Below are 17,037 nucleotides of genomic sequence, written 5' to 3' on the forward strand. Positions count from 1 at the left end.
TTCTAAAGGTGCCTTTATAAAAGGTAATTAAAAATGTAATACAAAACAATTGAAAGAGCTTCAGATAATTTACATTCTGTTTATATAATATTTTAAGTGCTTCTCATCGGATCTTACAGTTTACATTCTTTAATTTGTTTGATCGATTTCTGGGTACTTCTTTAATCCTCGTAACGGACATAAGTATTTAAACAAAAACAATTTTAGAAAGTTACGCATTATTATCGTAGATAAGGGAAATCTAATATACTTAGATTGATACGTAATTAATAAGGCAGTTCATGAATTTTGAGAAAAGTTTAAAGCTTGAATAAATAAATCCATCCACATTTACCTGTTTAGAAATAGACAAGAATCTCAGCTACAATTACAAGTTAAGCGCTAAACATTTGGCTAAAAGGCCAAAGCAGCTGCGGCCTAGGCAAGACAAGGCATAGCCGAGATTAATGTTTGGTTATTAATAATGTCGAAAATTCGGTTCAGGTGGAAGACAAGGACAACAGGCAGGAAGCAGAGCGTTTGCTGTCATGGTAAAAGCAAATCAAGTCAATTTGTTAGCCAACAAAATGATGGCGTTGCCAAGTATCCAATACGAATTTGCATTGGCGACAGCCGGCACACTTCAAGCAAGGCAAATGTCAGACAGTTTGTCAGTCAGTCAGTCGGTTAGTCAGTCATTAAGTCAATGAGCGAATTTACTTCGTGGTGTGGAGCTAATGAAGCAAGTTACTTGTTCTCGTTTATTCGCCGGATCGAATTACTCAATTGCTGCTGCTGCTTCAACTGCCTTTTCATTATCCAAAGAGATGGTTGTTTTTCGACCAGATTCATTATGATCTCATTGTGTGGCGAACGTGCACTTAGAGCTCAATTTCTGTGTAATTTATATGTTATTTACCCAAAGTAACAACAACAGTGCAACAATATGTTGCATGATTTATAGCTGCCATCTTGATTCGATTGTCCTTTTGCCTCCCGTGTCGCTACTGTTTGTTGCCTGTCTACATTATTTACATTTTGGTTTACTTTGGCTGCCTGTCATTTCCTTTGTCTTTCGGCATTTTAATGTCCTTTGATTAATTTGGACAAATATAAATGTCAGTCTCTCTGTGTGTTCTCCTAAAAGGCCAAGGTAATTTCATGAGCAATCTTACAGCTGACCTGACCTGGCCACTTCCCAGACATATATCAAATTAAATAAAGGACATAATGAGCGAGTAATCAGCATGAGTTGAAATAATAAGCCAATTCCTTCTATATTCCCTTCCCCACGGACAAAGTTGTTCACAAAGTTTATCGACAAACAAATTTCAACAATGTTTCGAGTACATATTCCATAATTTTCAGCATTAAGGGAAAACAAACGAAATGCAATTAAAAGAAACAATGTGCATTGATCAACACGCGATTTACATTTTCATTTGCCGGTATACACATTTGCATATTGGTGATAGGATATCAAATAATTTGCTTGCTGATGCTTCCGATTTCACTTTATGTCGAAATCGATCCGACATATTCATTATGCATTAATATGCCACATGACACACGTAAAATAAAGCGAAATGAACGAAGTGAAAGTACATTAATAATCAAGTGAAGGCGTTGAAATATTGGCAAACTGCCTGAAAAAGTTATTAAAAAATAAATTACCTCATATAAAATAAGCACAGATACATAAACAAGCATGCAAATAACAGTTATTTCAGATAATTCAAAATGACAGAGAAGGCAGATTTTAGTTTCATCTTCGAATCAATAGTTTAATCAACATAAAGTGCTTAAAATTAAAAATTTTAAATTATTTTAATGTTTTTTTTTTTATAAGTTCCAAATATATATTTATATGTTGAAAAAATACATACTGTACACTGATAAAAAAAAATGTTTTAAAATCATGATTTTGGTCTCAAAACTAGGAAATTTGATTAAAAAAATGCGTCGAGAAAATACAAATTTTAAATTCAGAAAACACATCTTGGTTTGAAGAACATTTCAATAATTATATTATTAATCAATGTTCTTAAAATTAAAATTAAAAAAAAATTAAAAATGATTTTTGTATTTATTGTTTCTTTTTCTTTTGAATTGTTTCTTATTTTGACCTTTATACATTTTATTCTGTCTTGGTTATTTTTATAAAATGTTATTGTAATTTGATAACAGTGGGATTCGAACCGGCGCCTATTGTTTTACAACTGAAGCGGTTTCCCTAACCATAGCGCCACGGGGCCACACTTTGTTTTGTGAAATAATACATATTTATACTTTCCTAGCAATTTTAGATTTTTTTCTTATATTAAGAACTTTTATTTTTGTTATATTCATATTCTTAGTATTAGTACTATGGTCTTCAAATATTCTTATTCAGTGTTGATAATAAGGAAATAAAATTCATTGCAATTAATTCTCTTTTTGGTCTGGCTCCATTTACTTGCAGCAACCGACTACAATAGGAGCAATAACCACAAAAATCTGCACACGTGTCGTATACGGAATGCCAAAAATGCGTCAAGTGAAAGACGGCAGAGCAGCAGAAAAAGCAGTAGCTGAACAACAACAAATGAATTGCGTTAAAATTTCATTAAGAAGAAAAGCCTTTACTAAGAATGACAACAACGTGAAGAGCTAGAGAAAAAGAGAACAGAGAGAAACGCAAAGCGAAAGCGACAATAACAAAAGCGTTGCCTACTTGCAGGGGCTGCTGCCAGGCAAAAATCAAGCGACTGACATTTTTATGAAATTAATACAAAAGAAGAGCGCACAGATAGCGAGGCTAAAGAGGAGAAGAAGTGGAAGGAGTGGAAGGAGTGGAAGGAGTGGAAGGAGCAGCATCAGCAATGACAGCCACGACGTGGACACAATGATGAGCTCTCCCACTCTGATAATAATGACGGAAGAACAGCAGAAGCGGGCAGAGAAGGGCTTTTATTGCCTGACACTTGAGTAGGCGGCGAAGGGGCTAAAGAGGACAACTGAGGAGACGACACAACGTGGCAACGTGGCAACGTGGCAACGTGGCAACGTGGTTCGTCGCCAAGACGATACTAAAGCTGGGACTGAGATCAACGTCATAATACAGAGACTACTTCGCATAGATGTCGCTAATGATATTTGCGTGACGCGGAAGAGAAGCTCTAAAGACGTCACCTTCACTTAATAATTTGACATGCAAACGTGACCAAGTGTCCGACAACCTTTTCAACTAACAAAAGAAATCAGCTACAGAATATATATCTATATATATATATACAGAATCAGTGTGTAAGAGAAGATGAGTATTAACATAATGCCACAACCATTTAAATTACTTGCAACAACACTGCTCCTGGTGCACTGCATCGTTGCCTGTCCGCCGGAGGTGTGTGTCTGCAAATGGAAGGGCGGTAAGCAGACCGTCGAGTGCGGCGGCCAGCAGCTGTCGACGCTGCCGGAGGGCATGGATCCGGGCACACAGGTGCTTAACTTTAGCGGCAATGGATTGCAGGTGCTGCAAAGTGAGCGTTTCCTGCGCATGGATCTCTTAAATCTACAGAAGATCTACTTGTCTCGCAACCAATTGATACGCATACACGAGAAGGCCTTTCGGGGCCTGACCAATCTTGTGGAGCTGGATCTGAGCGAGAATACGCTGCAACATGTGCCCAGCGAGACATTCCAGGACTACAGCTCCTTGATGCGTCTCTCGCTGAGCGGGAATCCCATACGTGAACTCAAGACTTCAGCCTTTAGGCACTTATCGTTCCTGACCACACTGGAGCTATCCAACTGTCAGGTGGAACGCATCGAGAACGAGGCCTTTGTCGGCATGGACAATCTGGAGTGGCTGCGTCTCGATGGCAATCGCATTGCCTTCATCCAGGGAGCACACATCCTGCCCAAATCCTTGCATGGCATCAGTTTGCACAGCAATCGCTGGAACTGCGACTGCCGACTCTTGGATGTCCACAGCTGGCTGGTTAGCCACAATATACCCTTGGCCGAGGAGCCCAAGTGCATGGAGCCGGCCCGACTCAAGGGTCAGGGGATCAAGGGACTGCAGCGCACACAGCTCGCCTGTCTGCCCGAGGTCAGTCCACAGTCCAGTTACACGGAGGTGAGCGAGGGCCGTAACATGTCCATCACGTGCCTGGTGAGGGCCATTCCTGAGCCAAAGGTGCTTTGGTTATTCAATGGCCAGGTGATGAGCAACGATAGCTTGATGGACAACCTGCACATGTATTACTACATCGATGAGAGCGGAGGAAGTGGCGCCGAGGAGAAGCGCAGCGAGATCTTCATCTACAATGTGGGAGCCGAGGATAATGGCACCTTTTCGTGTGTGGGTCAGAATGTAGCCGGCACCACCTTCAGCAATTACACGTTGCGTGTGATTATCAAGGAGCCGCCGGTGGTGAATGAGGTGTCCTTCCCCAGAGACTACATGAACTACATTGTGGCGAGCAGTGCCGGCGGTGGCATCATCTTTGCCGTGCTCCTCTGCACCATTGTGGTCAAGTGCAAGCGCAGCACGGAGCCGGCCAAGCGCAAGAAATGCGACCAGGTGACGAGCATTGCCGGTGGCTCGGACTCCAGCAATGGGAATGGCCAGGACACGGCCATGATGAAATGCGCCTCGATACTCAATGATGGCGATAGCTTAAATGGCGGAGCTGGGCTGCTCCTTAGCGAGAATCTGACACCGACCAAGGGCAGCAATGGCAGTGTTGGTGGTGGCGTTGGAGGAGGTGGAGGTGGAGGTGGTGCAGGAAGTGGTGCAGGAGGTGGCATTGGTCCTGGTGCTGGTGCTGGCAGCGTTGGCATTGGCAGCGGCGGTGGTCTAATCCTTGGTGGCCAAATGAAACAGAATTTGCTGCTCTATGCCACGCCCAATCCGCATTCGCATCCACATCCGCTTCCACATCCACATCCACATTCGCAACTGCAACTCAATGTGAACATGATGAATGCTGCCGCGGCTGCCGGTTCCCCGCCCCTCCTCCTCAGCAATGGACTGGCAGCCGCCTACTGCTCCCCGCCCGCATCGTTGCGCAACTACCAGGAGAAGAATCCCGACCTGGTCAACGATGCGGAGAGTGTAAAGCATAAGCTGAAGACGGCCGTCTCGTTGGATGGCACTGCAGACTATGAGAATGCCAGCGAATGTGGCCAATACGAGGGTTGCTACCAGCTGGCAGCAACAACACCTCATGCCCACACAATGCTCGGCATGGGATCACGTTTTGCCGCCGCCATGACGACCCTGCCACGTGGCATGCAGCTGAAATCGGTGCTGGGTGCACAGGCGGCAGCTGCAGGTGCCACATCGCCACATCAGGTGGATGTGCATTTGAATCCCGTTTGCTTTTTGGGACAGGATGGATATGCTTATGATTACAGCAGTGCGCACTTGGTGCAGCAGGTGGCAGCAACGCCACAGCAACAGCAACAGCAACAACAACAACAACAGCAACATCAGCAGCAGCAACAGCAGCAGCAACAGCAGCAGCAACAGAACTTTTACCGTACACTGCCACACAATCGCACCCACAAGCAACAGCAGCAACAACAATTTGCGGCTGCGGCAGCTGCACAAAATGCCAGCTTACGTTACAGCCTCGAGGCGGAGTTCATACAACGTGCCCCGGTTGTTGGCTATGAGAAGTATCAGTTGCCCAATGTGCGTTTCACAGCCGAGGGTTATCCACAACAACAACAACAACAACAACAACAGCAGCAGCAACAGTTGCAACTGCAGCAGCAATTTCCGTCGCCACCCGAAGGCTACAAGAGCAGCGATCTGCCGATGCCCAGCTTCCAGCAGTGGCCAAGCTGCCTGCCCGGATATCATGCCCAGCCGCTGCGTTACGGCATCGCACAGTCGCCAACGCAGGCGATTGCTGCCGCAGCGTCAACAGCATCCACGTTGGACACCAACAACAGCAACAGCAACCCAAGCAACACAAGCAACACGAGCAAAACGAGCAACAACAACAACACAATCAATGGCAGCGAGACAATTCCCGAGCTGGACGAGAGTGAAACTTCGCCCAGCGGTTCGGATGCCGCCATAGCGGATGAATGTCCTGGCAGCAGCAGCAACAGCAACAACACCGAGTCAACCGATGCGTCCAAGCTGAAGCAACTCAACGGACCCCTTGCGGACAGTCCGGACGAGGGGTATGTGGGGGAGGCGCCGGAGACGAGCGATATTTGACAACGCGGCGCCGACGCCGGCCAGGACGCTGCCTTAGATGATTCGGTGGCTCTGTAAATAGACGAGCTGATGACACACACACATAACATACTCACACCTAGATATATACACACACTCGTACATAAGTACATATTCATTTTCTCTGTTCACATCTTTTGTTTCAGTTGCCCACAAAATGGAACGAAAACACAAAAAACAGTCAAACAAAAGGGCAAAATTCAACCCCAACCACGACCCCAACCAAAACCCTAAGCAAAGTCGAATAGAGCCAAAGCACATCCAAAGAACTGAAAAGATTAGTCTAACGAATCTTAAATATCCTTACATAATATTAATTTAATTTTTATTAAAATATTTTTATTTTAAAAACTAATTTTTTAAATTGCATCCATCTAATTTATCTTATCTTATCTTTTTTATTTATTTATTAACCATAAGCTAATTTAAGCTCGATTTTGAAGCAGTGGGAAAGCACGCCTTCTGTTATTTTGATTATTTTTATTTATTATCATTGGAATAATTATTAACATTTTTTTAATATTATTAAAAAATAAACTATAACTTAGAAATACAATTTTTGTTCAAATATACTCCTATGCTTTTAAATTTGTAATGATTTTTGACTTAACAATATATGTATCATTTATTTAATTTAAAGAAATCTTATTTAAATCAGTGTCAAATTAAAGTTTATTTTTTTATTCAAAATGAGCACCCAAAGCAAGTGCCTATTTTTTTCTGTCGACAGTAAGGTTTTCTTCCAAGTTGATTGACCCTCAGATGTAAAGGGTATATCAGAAATGGCAGAGGCGACCTAACCTAATAAAGCCGAAAAACAAAGACTCGCCACTAAACAAAGGGACCCAATGTGACTCCATCTTTGGCAGTGGCTATTGTTGCTGTTACAACAACTTCTTGGGTGCTGCCATCGTGCCGCTAACCCGGCCAAGAACCAGTCCCGTCCCGTCCCGTTCCGTCCTGTCCTGTCCTGTCCCTTCCCAGCCAGTCAACCCTATGCGTGCCTCGAGTGGCAAGCTGGCAGCATTTTATTTCCGTTGATGTAATTGAAAAAGTTTTTCATTTAATATAAACTTTTCAGCGTCTTGGTGGGACTCGCAAGCCGTAAAAGAAGGCCACAAAAAACGTTAGAAGAAAAACGGCAAAGCAAAAGAAATGTCAGGCCTATGCCCAGCATTGTTTAGATCCAAAGTCTGAGTATGTGTCCTGGGTTTGTTTGCTGCCTGCTTGCCTGCCGATTGAGTTGCTTTTGGAGGCGTTGTGAGCTGACAATTGACTCTCCGGTGCTTACATACCACATCCACACTGCCCCACACTCTCCTTCCCTCTCTGTACCCCACTCTCTTGCCACTACCTACTATAGTCGAAATTCGTCGTACTCAAAACTCAAGTGTCTTGTGTATGTTGTTGCCACGACAACACCTGCTCGTTGACACAAAGGATTTGGACCTGGGCCGAACTCTGGGAATGGGTTCAAGTGTTCTACACGCTTGTTGAATCTGAATCTTAACTAGAAGGCGGATACCGCATCAGCAGGAACTCTGTTCCGCCTGAAATCGCGAGTGGCATTAAGGGTTTCCTTTGTGTATTGTGCTCTAGTTTATGCAATTTTCATTCAGTCAACAGCACGATTTTCTTCCATTTAAATAATTTATTATATTTATTTTCAACTAAGCAAAAACATAAACAAACCTTTTACATTTTCTTTCATTGCCTTTTTTGCTTAGGAAGAAAAATCATCAGTCATCTAAAAGTATTTCCACTTGACAATGCGAAGGGTCTTAAATATATACACACATTCAAAGCATACGAGTGCACATGGCACAAGTGTTTCCGGGTAAAAAATTAGTAGCTATCATAAATAAGTACTTATATACATATATACATAAATTGTAAGAGCAAATCATTTAATTTTAGAAATTAAACAAATAAACAAAATGTTGCAAACATTGTATGTAAATGTACGTGTAGTGAAAAAAAGAAATGCAGAGCGATGTGTTAAGTGAAGGAATAGCTTTTAACAAATTTCAAAGTATTTAAACTGATTAAAATTATATTAAAATTTATTATTTTACAGAACAGCTATCAACAGGAACTTTAATATACTATATTTCAGAGATCTACTATATAATTATTTTAAAACTGTTTCTTTATATAATTTTTCTCTATTCATTTTTGCAACTTTTTTTGAGATTATATTTCTTTAAAAGTTTTCTTAAATAATAATTCTGGACAAACTTTCTATGTAAATATTACAAGATTAAAACGTATAACGATGAAGGTGAAAAGTTGAGCTAAAATGGAAAGGGAAAGTAAATTTTAAGTGCTGTAAGGATTAAGAACTTAAAGTAGCAATAAAAAAGAAAAAGAGGGAGAGCTGCATATGTGGGTGTGGAAAATGCAGATGCAATCATTAAAGCACACTACTGAATATTGTAAATTGAACTAAATAAATTATTAGTTGTATAAATGTACACAAACAGATAAAAATACATACACAAATCCAACTAAACTTTCGCGTATATCAAATTGTTTAGTTTTAAATTCACCAAGTGAGTCAGTTGGCAAAATGCACCGAAAAAATATAAATACCATAGAAAGATAAACATTTTAGCATAACAAATGGAAAATTGAATCCAATATACAAAACAAATATTCAAAACAAAGAATTTGCAAAATAAATTTTAAAATAAAAAAATAATTCGCATAACTTACCCAACTATTTTAGATGTATAAATACAATATGACAATTAAGCTAGCTCTAGTTAAATAATAATTAAACATTTCTGAATAATTATAAATATATATATGGAACGCATTAAAGGCAACAAAACATTTAAACAACAATGAGCATTATTAATTGAGAGAGAACACTCACAGAAAATCAACAAAAAACAGATACAAGAAACTTACATAATTTAGCTGTAAATTATTTTCTAAGGTAAATTTAGCAAAAAAAAAATGAAATTAATAATGATATTAAAAAAAAGCAAATTGTAAAAAGCGTAAGATGATAAAGACCGAATAAAAATGCATTAAACTGAAGAATTTAATAAAAATTAAATTATGCATTTTTCATACATATTAATTATTTCAGATATTGAATTGAAAACAATAGACGCTCATTAGCATTTCTCCATTTAAGAGCAGGTAAGAATATGCTGAAAAAATGTTAATGGTGGGTGACGGTAGAAAATGCAAATGCACTTTGAAGTAGGGTAGTATGAAGTAGACCATTAAATAAATTAAGAAGCAGCTAGATTGATCAATGTCCAATTAGGAGAAGGTGAAGTAAATAAAAGAAAATCAATGAAATTTCTATGTAACGTTACCTTCGAAACTAATTTAAAGAGGTTGATGACACTGAATAAAAATTAGTTGCAAAATTATCAGAGATAAAAATGCTAGCAGAATACGCTCAACTGGGTCAGTAAATGCAGGTCGACCTGGTTGACATTTATGAGCTCAGAGCACAGTGCAAATGCAGCGACAAAGTTAAACAGCATCCAATTAAGATCAGAGTTGTTTTTAAGCAGCCACACGAGTGTCAAAATTTATGGAAGCACCCACACAAGCCAATGGCTTAAAAACAAGAAAAATGTGACCAGAATCATGTGTGAGCTGCTGCTGCGTTGACAGCATACAGGAGGAACAACAACAACAACAACGAAATCGACAGAGGAGCAAACCCAAAAACCAAAGCCTTCCAGGAATTGTGGCAACGGCATCAAAATCAAAGACAAGCGCAAAGTTACCAAAAACCAAAGTCAGAAGAGGATGGCAAAAGCGCGCATAATTAATGTAGGCATAAAAACAAGTGACTTGTAAATATTGCCAAGGCAATGACTGTGGCTAAGAGCCAGCTCGCATTGTGTGTATATGTGTGTGTGTGTTTTTTTTTTTTTTTTTTTTTTTTTATTATGAAACAAAAGAAGGTAACAATAAGTAAGAGGGTAGAGTAAAGAAAACAACAACAGAATAAACAGAATAGAAGAGGTTGGATCCGAGCCGCGGGACCGCCGGGAAGCACTACTTCGCGGACCGGATTTCGTCTACTGACGCTTAGTCATCACTTCCATTGCGCAGTCTCTCCCTACGACGTAACTCCTTCGTTATCTGGGAGACCAGGTTGGAGGTGCTAGTCCACACAGCCTCGTCGGCGATCATGTGGGCCACGAGGTTATCCGGCGTGAGTTGTAGTGCGCCTAGCAGTGATTGGGCACGTTCCTCAGCGAAGAGTGGGCACACGAATATAGCGTGCTCGGCGTCTTCTACGATTCCATATCCGCAACGCTCGCAGAATGGGTCCTCGGCATGCTTAAAGCGGTGCAGGTAGAATTTGAAGCATCCGTGTCCCGTTAGCAGCTGCGCCAGGTAGAAGTTTATCTGCCCATGCCGTCGAAGCAGCCAGGATTTCAGGTCCCTGATTAGCCGGTGGGTCCATCTACCATTTGCCGAGTTATCCCAGCGAGTCTGCCATTGGGATATCGTGGAGTCTCTGAGTAGCCTGTTCGCAGTGGTGCCGCTCTGCCTTTCGGCTGCCAAGAGTGGGAGAGGAATCATCCCGGCCACTACTAAGGAGGCTTCTTCCGATACTGTCCGGAAGCAAGTGGCAACTCGTAGCGCACAACGTCGATATACAGATTTACATCCTCTGCTGTACGACTGCACATTCATTGCTGGTGCCCAGATCGCACATCCGTATAAAATGGTTGAGGTTACTACACCAGCAATGAGCTTCCTACTTCGTTCCTTTGGCCCTCTGGTATTTGCCATCATTCGGCTTATGGCAGATGCTGCGGTCGAGGCTTTGTGGCTAACGTGCTCGAGGTGATGCTTGTATGTAAGCCTGTGGTCCAGCAGTACGCCTAGGTATCTGATGGCAGGCTTCGTTTCGATCATAGCTGATCCCACTCTCACTACAGTCTTTTCCACAACCTTTCTACTGCTTATCAGAACAGCTTCTGACTTGTGTTCAGCCAGGTCGAGACCGTTTTGGGACAGCCAGGCTATAATTATATCAATGGCGTCGCTACTGTTGGACGTGACAAGGTCAGCGTCTTGCCAGTAGTCACCACTGCAATGTCGTCTGCGAATCCAACGATAGTGTTGCCATCTGGGAGACTTAGTCGAAGGACTCCGTCGTACATTACGTTCCAGAGTGTCGGCCCGAGAACAGATCCTGGGGACACCACCGCTAATTCTGGCCTGGTGGTGACCTTCCTCCGAGTCGTAAAGTAGTACTCTGTCCTGAAAGTAATTGGATATCAATCGGACTAGATACCCAGAGATGTTTCTGGCAGTGAGTGCTTCAAGAATACGGGTCCAGCTGGCCGAGTTGAAGGCGTTTTTACGTCCAGTGTACACACTAGGCAGTATTGCTTTGCTCCTCTGGCCCATCTCGTACCTTGGATGGCTCGATTTGCTATATCCGTTACCGCTCGGATGGCATCGGTCGTGCTGCGTTGCTTTCTGAAACCAAATTGTTTATCTGAGATGCCGTGCACCTGGCCAGTTCGTCATCTAGACGGTTGCATATGATCCTTTCAAGTAGTTTGCCCAAAGTGTCTAACATGCATAGGGGCGGTATGCAGATGGGTCATCAAGTTCCTTGCCGGGTTTTGGAATGAGGACGAGGCGCTGAGTTTTCCATCTGCGAGGCACCGTGCCCTCAAAATGCACTTGTTGTAGAGTTCAACGAATATATCTGGTCGCGCCGCGATGATGTGCTTGATTGCTATATTCGGAATTCCATCCGGGCCTGTAGCTTTGGCAGTCTTTATTCCTGCAGCTAGATTAAGGACTTCCTCCGCATTGGTGAGCACCATGTCTTCGTTGCCTGAATGTGCCGCATACTGCAGCGGGATTTCGGTTGGTGGCTGCTGCGGGAAGAGAACGCTGACAATTCTTCTGAGCTGTGTTGCACTTGTGGGCGCTGGTTGTCGAGTTAGCTTGCCCATGACAAGTTTGTACGCTAGTCCGAACGGTTGTGCGTCAGCGGCATCGCAGAGCTCTTGGAAGTGACGCGCTTTACTGCGCTTGACGGCATTCTTGAAACTTCTCCTCTTCTCTTTGTAGGATCGAGTGAGTAACTCAAATGCAGGCGAGGTTCTGTGTCGCTGGCACATGCGCCTTGCCGCATGGCAGTCTCTGCGTGCTTGGGCGATTTCGTCGTTCCACCAGGCAACGGGGCTATGTGGGTTGCTTCCTTTACGAGCTTTCGTCATGGATGCATCGCATGCGGCGGAGATGAACTCTGCTAGCATATCTGCAGAACTGTTGGCGCTGCCATCAGCTCTGAATCCTTGCACACCAGAAAGAAGTGTATCGAGATTCAGGGAGTCAGTTTTGTACCCAGACCGAATGCTTGAGGTACGTGTCTGACTGCTTCTTGCTTTGGTATAATCTGTTATTAGTGCAAAATGGTCGCTGTGCGTATACATGTCTGAGACATGCCATTTGCTATTTCGAGCAATTTCTGGACTGGCAAAAGTCAGATCGATGATAGACTCTCTGCCCGCTTTGCTGTAAGTGTTTTTCGTTCCGATGTTCATTAAGCAGATGTTCAGAGACGCGAAGGTGTCTAAAAGAATGGATCCTCTCGGTGATGTTCTGCTGCTACCCCAGTCCGTGGCCCAGGCATTGAAGTCGCCTGCTATTATAATGGGTGACTTACCCCGTGCGTCTCGAGCGATGTCATCGATTATGGCCGTGTATTCATCGAGGGATATGCTTGGTGCTATATAGCAACTGTATATGAACACGTCGTCATATCTAGCCCTGACGAAACCCTTTCTGGGATATCGTTGGGTAAGCTGCTTCGGCAGGGTCCCACAGCTCCATATTGCTGCGCCGCCGTCTGTGCTTTGAGTCCACACTCCAGAATCTTTTGGCACATAAGGCTCGCTGAGTATTGCTGCGTCGATTTTGAATTCCTTCGCTGATTGAGAGCAGATCCTGGGCTGCTCTGCAATGGTTAAGATTTAATTGTATTAACTTAACCATTTTTTATCTCTTTAAGTGCCTTCTTGAATTGTGGGCATGATCTGCTCAGCACAGAATGCCCAACTAGGCTAACACCAGATTCTTGTCTATCGCAGAGGAGACACTTGGGTGTATTTGTGCACATCTTTGCTGAGTGCCCGATGTTGCCACATTTGAAGCACGTTTCTTTCGAAACTGAGTACTGACTTTTGCAACGGGTGGACGTGTGGCCAAATCCCATGCAACGGAAGCATCTGATGGGCTCAATTTTAAGCCGCACATGGCACAGGCTCCATCCTATGCGTACTTTCTTTTGATTGAGCAGGTTGGTAGCGAGGCTTGGATGTATCGCTATTGTCGCTATCTGCTTGCCGCCGTATGTTGTCCTCATTGCCGGTGCCACCTCAATTGGGATGTCTCCTTCGAACGATGCAAAGAGAGCTGAGAGGACCTCATCTGCAGATGTTGTCTCATCAATGTTGAGCACTTCAACGGTTACAGTGTCTGGACTGCTTTGAGCATTTGACTATTACTGCGTCAGGACGATTTGGGATTTTCGGCCTGGATTTCTTCCTTGTTACCTCGGTCCAGCCGTTTTCGGTTTCCTCCAGGGGCTTCGTGGTCTGATGCTTCTCCAGTGGATTCTTCTGTTGGCTCTTCTTTGGTGTTGGTTTGCCGGCGTTCGTGTGCTTCTGTACTGGTTTCTTCGCAGATGCTACCTGAGTATCTCCTGATTGAACCCGCTTCGAGTTGAACCGGGAGATGCGGGGGGCATTGCCAACATGGTTGGGTGCCTTTGGCGAAGTCTGTGTTGCAGCGTTGCAGTTTGGTATCCCGACTACCGTTCTCTCGACCGCCACGTGTTGGACAACATCACTCGAGGAGGATTTCTGTCTCAGCGAGGCTATAAGCTCCAAAGCCTCAGCTAACTGGGATGAGATGTCCGTTATTTGGGTGAGAACGGATCCATGCAGCTCTCTTAATCTATACAGCATGCTCTTCGTAGCTAGATTAATGTGTCTAGTAGCTGGTTGCTTCTCGCCATAAGTGTATATGAGCTCTTCCAATATCGAGCCCATTTCTTCAACTTCTTTGCAATTGATTTTTGTCTTCTTTGGAGGCGTGTTTCTTGCCGTGTTGGATGGGCTATCGGGGTCCCTCAGTCTCTTGGGAGTCTCCGTGTCCACTGTTCCTGCAGCAGATGATACTGTTCGGGGCGTTAGCGGCGCCAGACTCCGAAGCATCTAAACAGCTTGCAACTATCGCGCTGACCATTGGTGGGGTACGAGCCAACGCAAAGTTCTTTTTAAAGGGATCGCGGTCTTCCATTTTCTACCAATCGCTCCTGTGTCGGAAATCAGTGCCAATAGATACCGTAACAGGAACAGAAAAGAAAAGAATTTCCCTCGTTGGCCTGGAATTTACCCCAAGCTTCACTGATGGGAGTTATACCGCCCCTTCTCGGTCCCCCAGAGCCCAGAATTTGGGGCCCGCCTTCGCGGCTGGGATGGGAATGGTTAGCTATGCGACCTTTAGCCCTTTAATTCAGCTTCTTTTCTGTCCTGTTCAGCAGTTTAGCCGCAGAAGAGATTCTCACTGTTTGAGAATCAGCGTCAATATACCAACAAGCAATATTTGCGGTATCTTTTATTGCTTTTAGATTTGGCGCGGAAGCTTTGGTCGAAGAAAAGATAATATGGGCGCTGGCAGAAGTAATGTCCAGGTTATCTAAATTTTTTTGCAAATGTCTACGCTATTTTTGAAGTTTGCGCGCAGCTTTTATCCAATTGGCCGATCTGGCAGCACTAGGATTGGCCAAATTGAAACTGGCGCGCAGTTTGATCGATCTCAGCGGTCTGGCAGCACTTGGACGAGCAGCAGCGATCCGGCAACTCTGGGCGCGGTATGCAACACTGCGCGATCAGCTGATTCGAGTGAACACCAGCAGCAGCAAATTATGGAATTGAGTGAAAGTTGTTTACCAAATTGCACTAACACTAGCAAGTGGATGGCGCCAAAAGGGACAACTTTCACCCCACCCCTGAGCGAGACGTGTGATGTGTGTGTGTGTGTGTGTGTGTGTGTGTGTGTGTGTGTGTGTGTGTGTGTGTGTGTGTGTGTGTGTGTGTGTGTGTGTGCGCGTGTGTGGCTAAGGCTACTTGCGAAGTGGCAACGTGGACGAGTCTTAGAGCGAGACCGAGACTGAGACTGAGACTTAGACCGAGACTAAGAGTGAGAGAGCCGGGACATTGTCTAAGTTTCACTTTGCTAATAAAGCGCCCAAGTGGGCGAGTTGTGCCACTTAAAAGCGCACACAAAAGCCAACAGCAGGGGCATGTGCCTCTGTATGTGTGTCTATGTGTGTGACTTGTTTATGATGTGTGCTTGTGTGTATGTGTGTATGTGTGTGTGTGAGTGTGCGAGTATGCTGAACGATGTCTTGCTGGTCGTCGTTGCTCCAGTGTTGTTTGCCTGCGTTTATATGGTCTGCTGATTGTGACATTGTAACTACAATTACAAGCGGAAGTGACGCACACATCAACGCACAATCACACACACACTCACACACACAAACTCACACCCACTTGCAGTCTGTTTATATGGCGTCTATCTTTGCTTTATGTATGGCTAATGCGCTACTAAAGCTGCGCACAAATTGAGCTTATCGTATGGTTATTTCAATTCTATTTTATGCCTAACGGCCCTGGGCCTAGTCCCTAGTCCCTAGTCCCTGGTCTAAGGCGTTGCCCAAAAACATTGTGTGAAAAATGGTAAGCCAAAGAATCTGTCTGTCCATGTGTAAACGTATACAGATACGAATATGTGCGTAAGTACGAGTATCTGAAATGCTTATGCGTGTGTATATCTGTGTGTGTGTGTGGGTGTGTCGAAGTTCTGGCCTAGGTCATGCATTAGTTAGCCTTATAAAGTTATTAACCAAAATTAATGCTTGTTATAAAATTTTCGTATGTATTTAGGAAGTCACTGTGCATTAAATGAAGACTACAAGCCATGGCATCGGTTCTCACACTCAATGGCCTTAATTATTGCCCAATTTCTGGATTGGCCAACGGATGTGCTAACTTAGAATTTTCTTGTAGTTTAAGTAACCCATGTCTTTTATTTTGAGTACTCCAAATTGTGTTTTATTAATTAAATTAAATTGATTTCAATAACATTATTATGTTATAATAATATTTATAGCTTACCAAGGAACAATATTATAAACTTAAGTTGTCCTTAGTAAAATGGTTGCCTGCTGCATAGAATATTCTAGATTTTATTTTAAATTTTAAATTGTACATACTAAAACAATGTTAATACACTTTCAGCACGCTGTGAACTATTGTTAATAAGCATTCAAAAACTTATCCAATTAACCCGAAACCTAATATAATGCTCACAACTAACGATCACGTTAAGGACCAATTTGTGGGCAGAGACCAAAAAAATATATAAATAGAGGAGTGGTAAGCAAAGTTAAGATATTTAATATTAAATATGCACACACGTTCATTTACGCATGGACGAACATTAATTTGCATAACTAATAAAATGGCCAAAAATGCGAGAGGAGGGGAATGGGGTCCGAAAAACTTTAGGGCACGAGCAACGCACAAGAAGAATGCGAAAATATGTCACAAACTAGAAAACTGTAAATGGCAAACAAAAGTTAGATTGGGGCATCTCGTGCCAGCTGTCGAAATCTTTTAAAATTAATTCAGACTCATAAAATATTGATAATAAAGTCAGGCAAGGGAGATATAGAGAAATAGCATGAGATTGCGACAAGGGATAATGTCATGGAGGTCCTTCCTGCCGTTCCCAAATGAATATAC

At 43.2% G+C, this 17,037-nt stretch overlaps 1 protein-coding gene and 1 long non-coding RNA gene across 2 annotated transcripts in view; both read left to right on the plus strand.

Moving 5' to 3' along the window:
* The window catches only part of LOC117781959, a 33,192-nt gene extending 30,416 nt beyond the window's left edge, over positions 1 to 2,776 (plus strand). The window contains exon 3 of the long non-coding RNA XR_004617216.1: positions 2,441 to 2,776. This is a non-coding gene — a long non-coding RNA (uncharacterized LOC117781959). The remainder of the gene's footprint in view (positions 1 to 2,440) is intronic.
* Positions 2,777 to 3,289: 513 nt separating this feature from the next.
* Positions 3,290 to 6,480, plus strand: LOC117779799. Its single transcript, XM_034616116.1, has 4 exons — positions 3,290 to 4,705; positions 4,753 to 4,754; positions 4,810 to 5,401; positions 5,450 to 6,480. The coding sequence occupies exons 1-4, from the start codon at positions 3,290 to 3,292 to the stop codon at positions 6,194 to 6,196; spliced, it is 2,757 nt and encodes a 918-aa protein (XP_034472007.1). The 3' UTR covers positions 6,197 to 6,480.
* Positions 6,481 to 17,037: the final 10,557 nt, after the last annotated feature.

Source organism: Drosophila innubila, assembly GCF_004354385.1.
Source record: "Drosophila innubila isolate TH190305 chromosome 2L unlocalized genomic scaffold, UK_Dinn_1.0 4_B_2L, whole genome shotgun sequence".
Lineage (NCBI taxonomy): Eukaryota > Metazoa > Arthropoda > Insecta > Diptera > Drosophilidae > Drosophila > Drosophila innubila.

Coding starts and splice junctions, on each gene's coding strand:
- LOC117779799 (XM_034616116.1), top strand. CDS start 3,290: ATGCCACAACCATTTAAATTACTTGCAACAACACTGCTCCTGGTGCAC. Junction 5,402..5,449: donor GTGCGCACTTGGTGCAGCAG/GTGGCAGCAACG, acceptor CAACAACAACAG/CAACATCAGCAGCAGCAACA.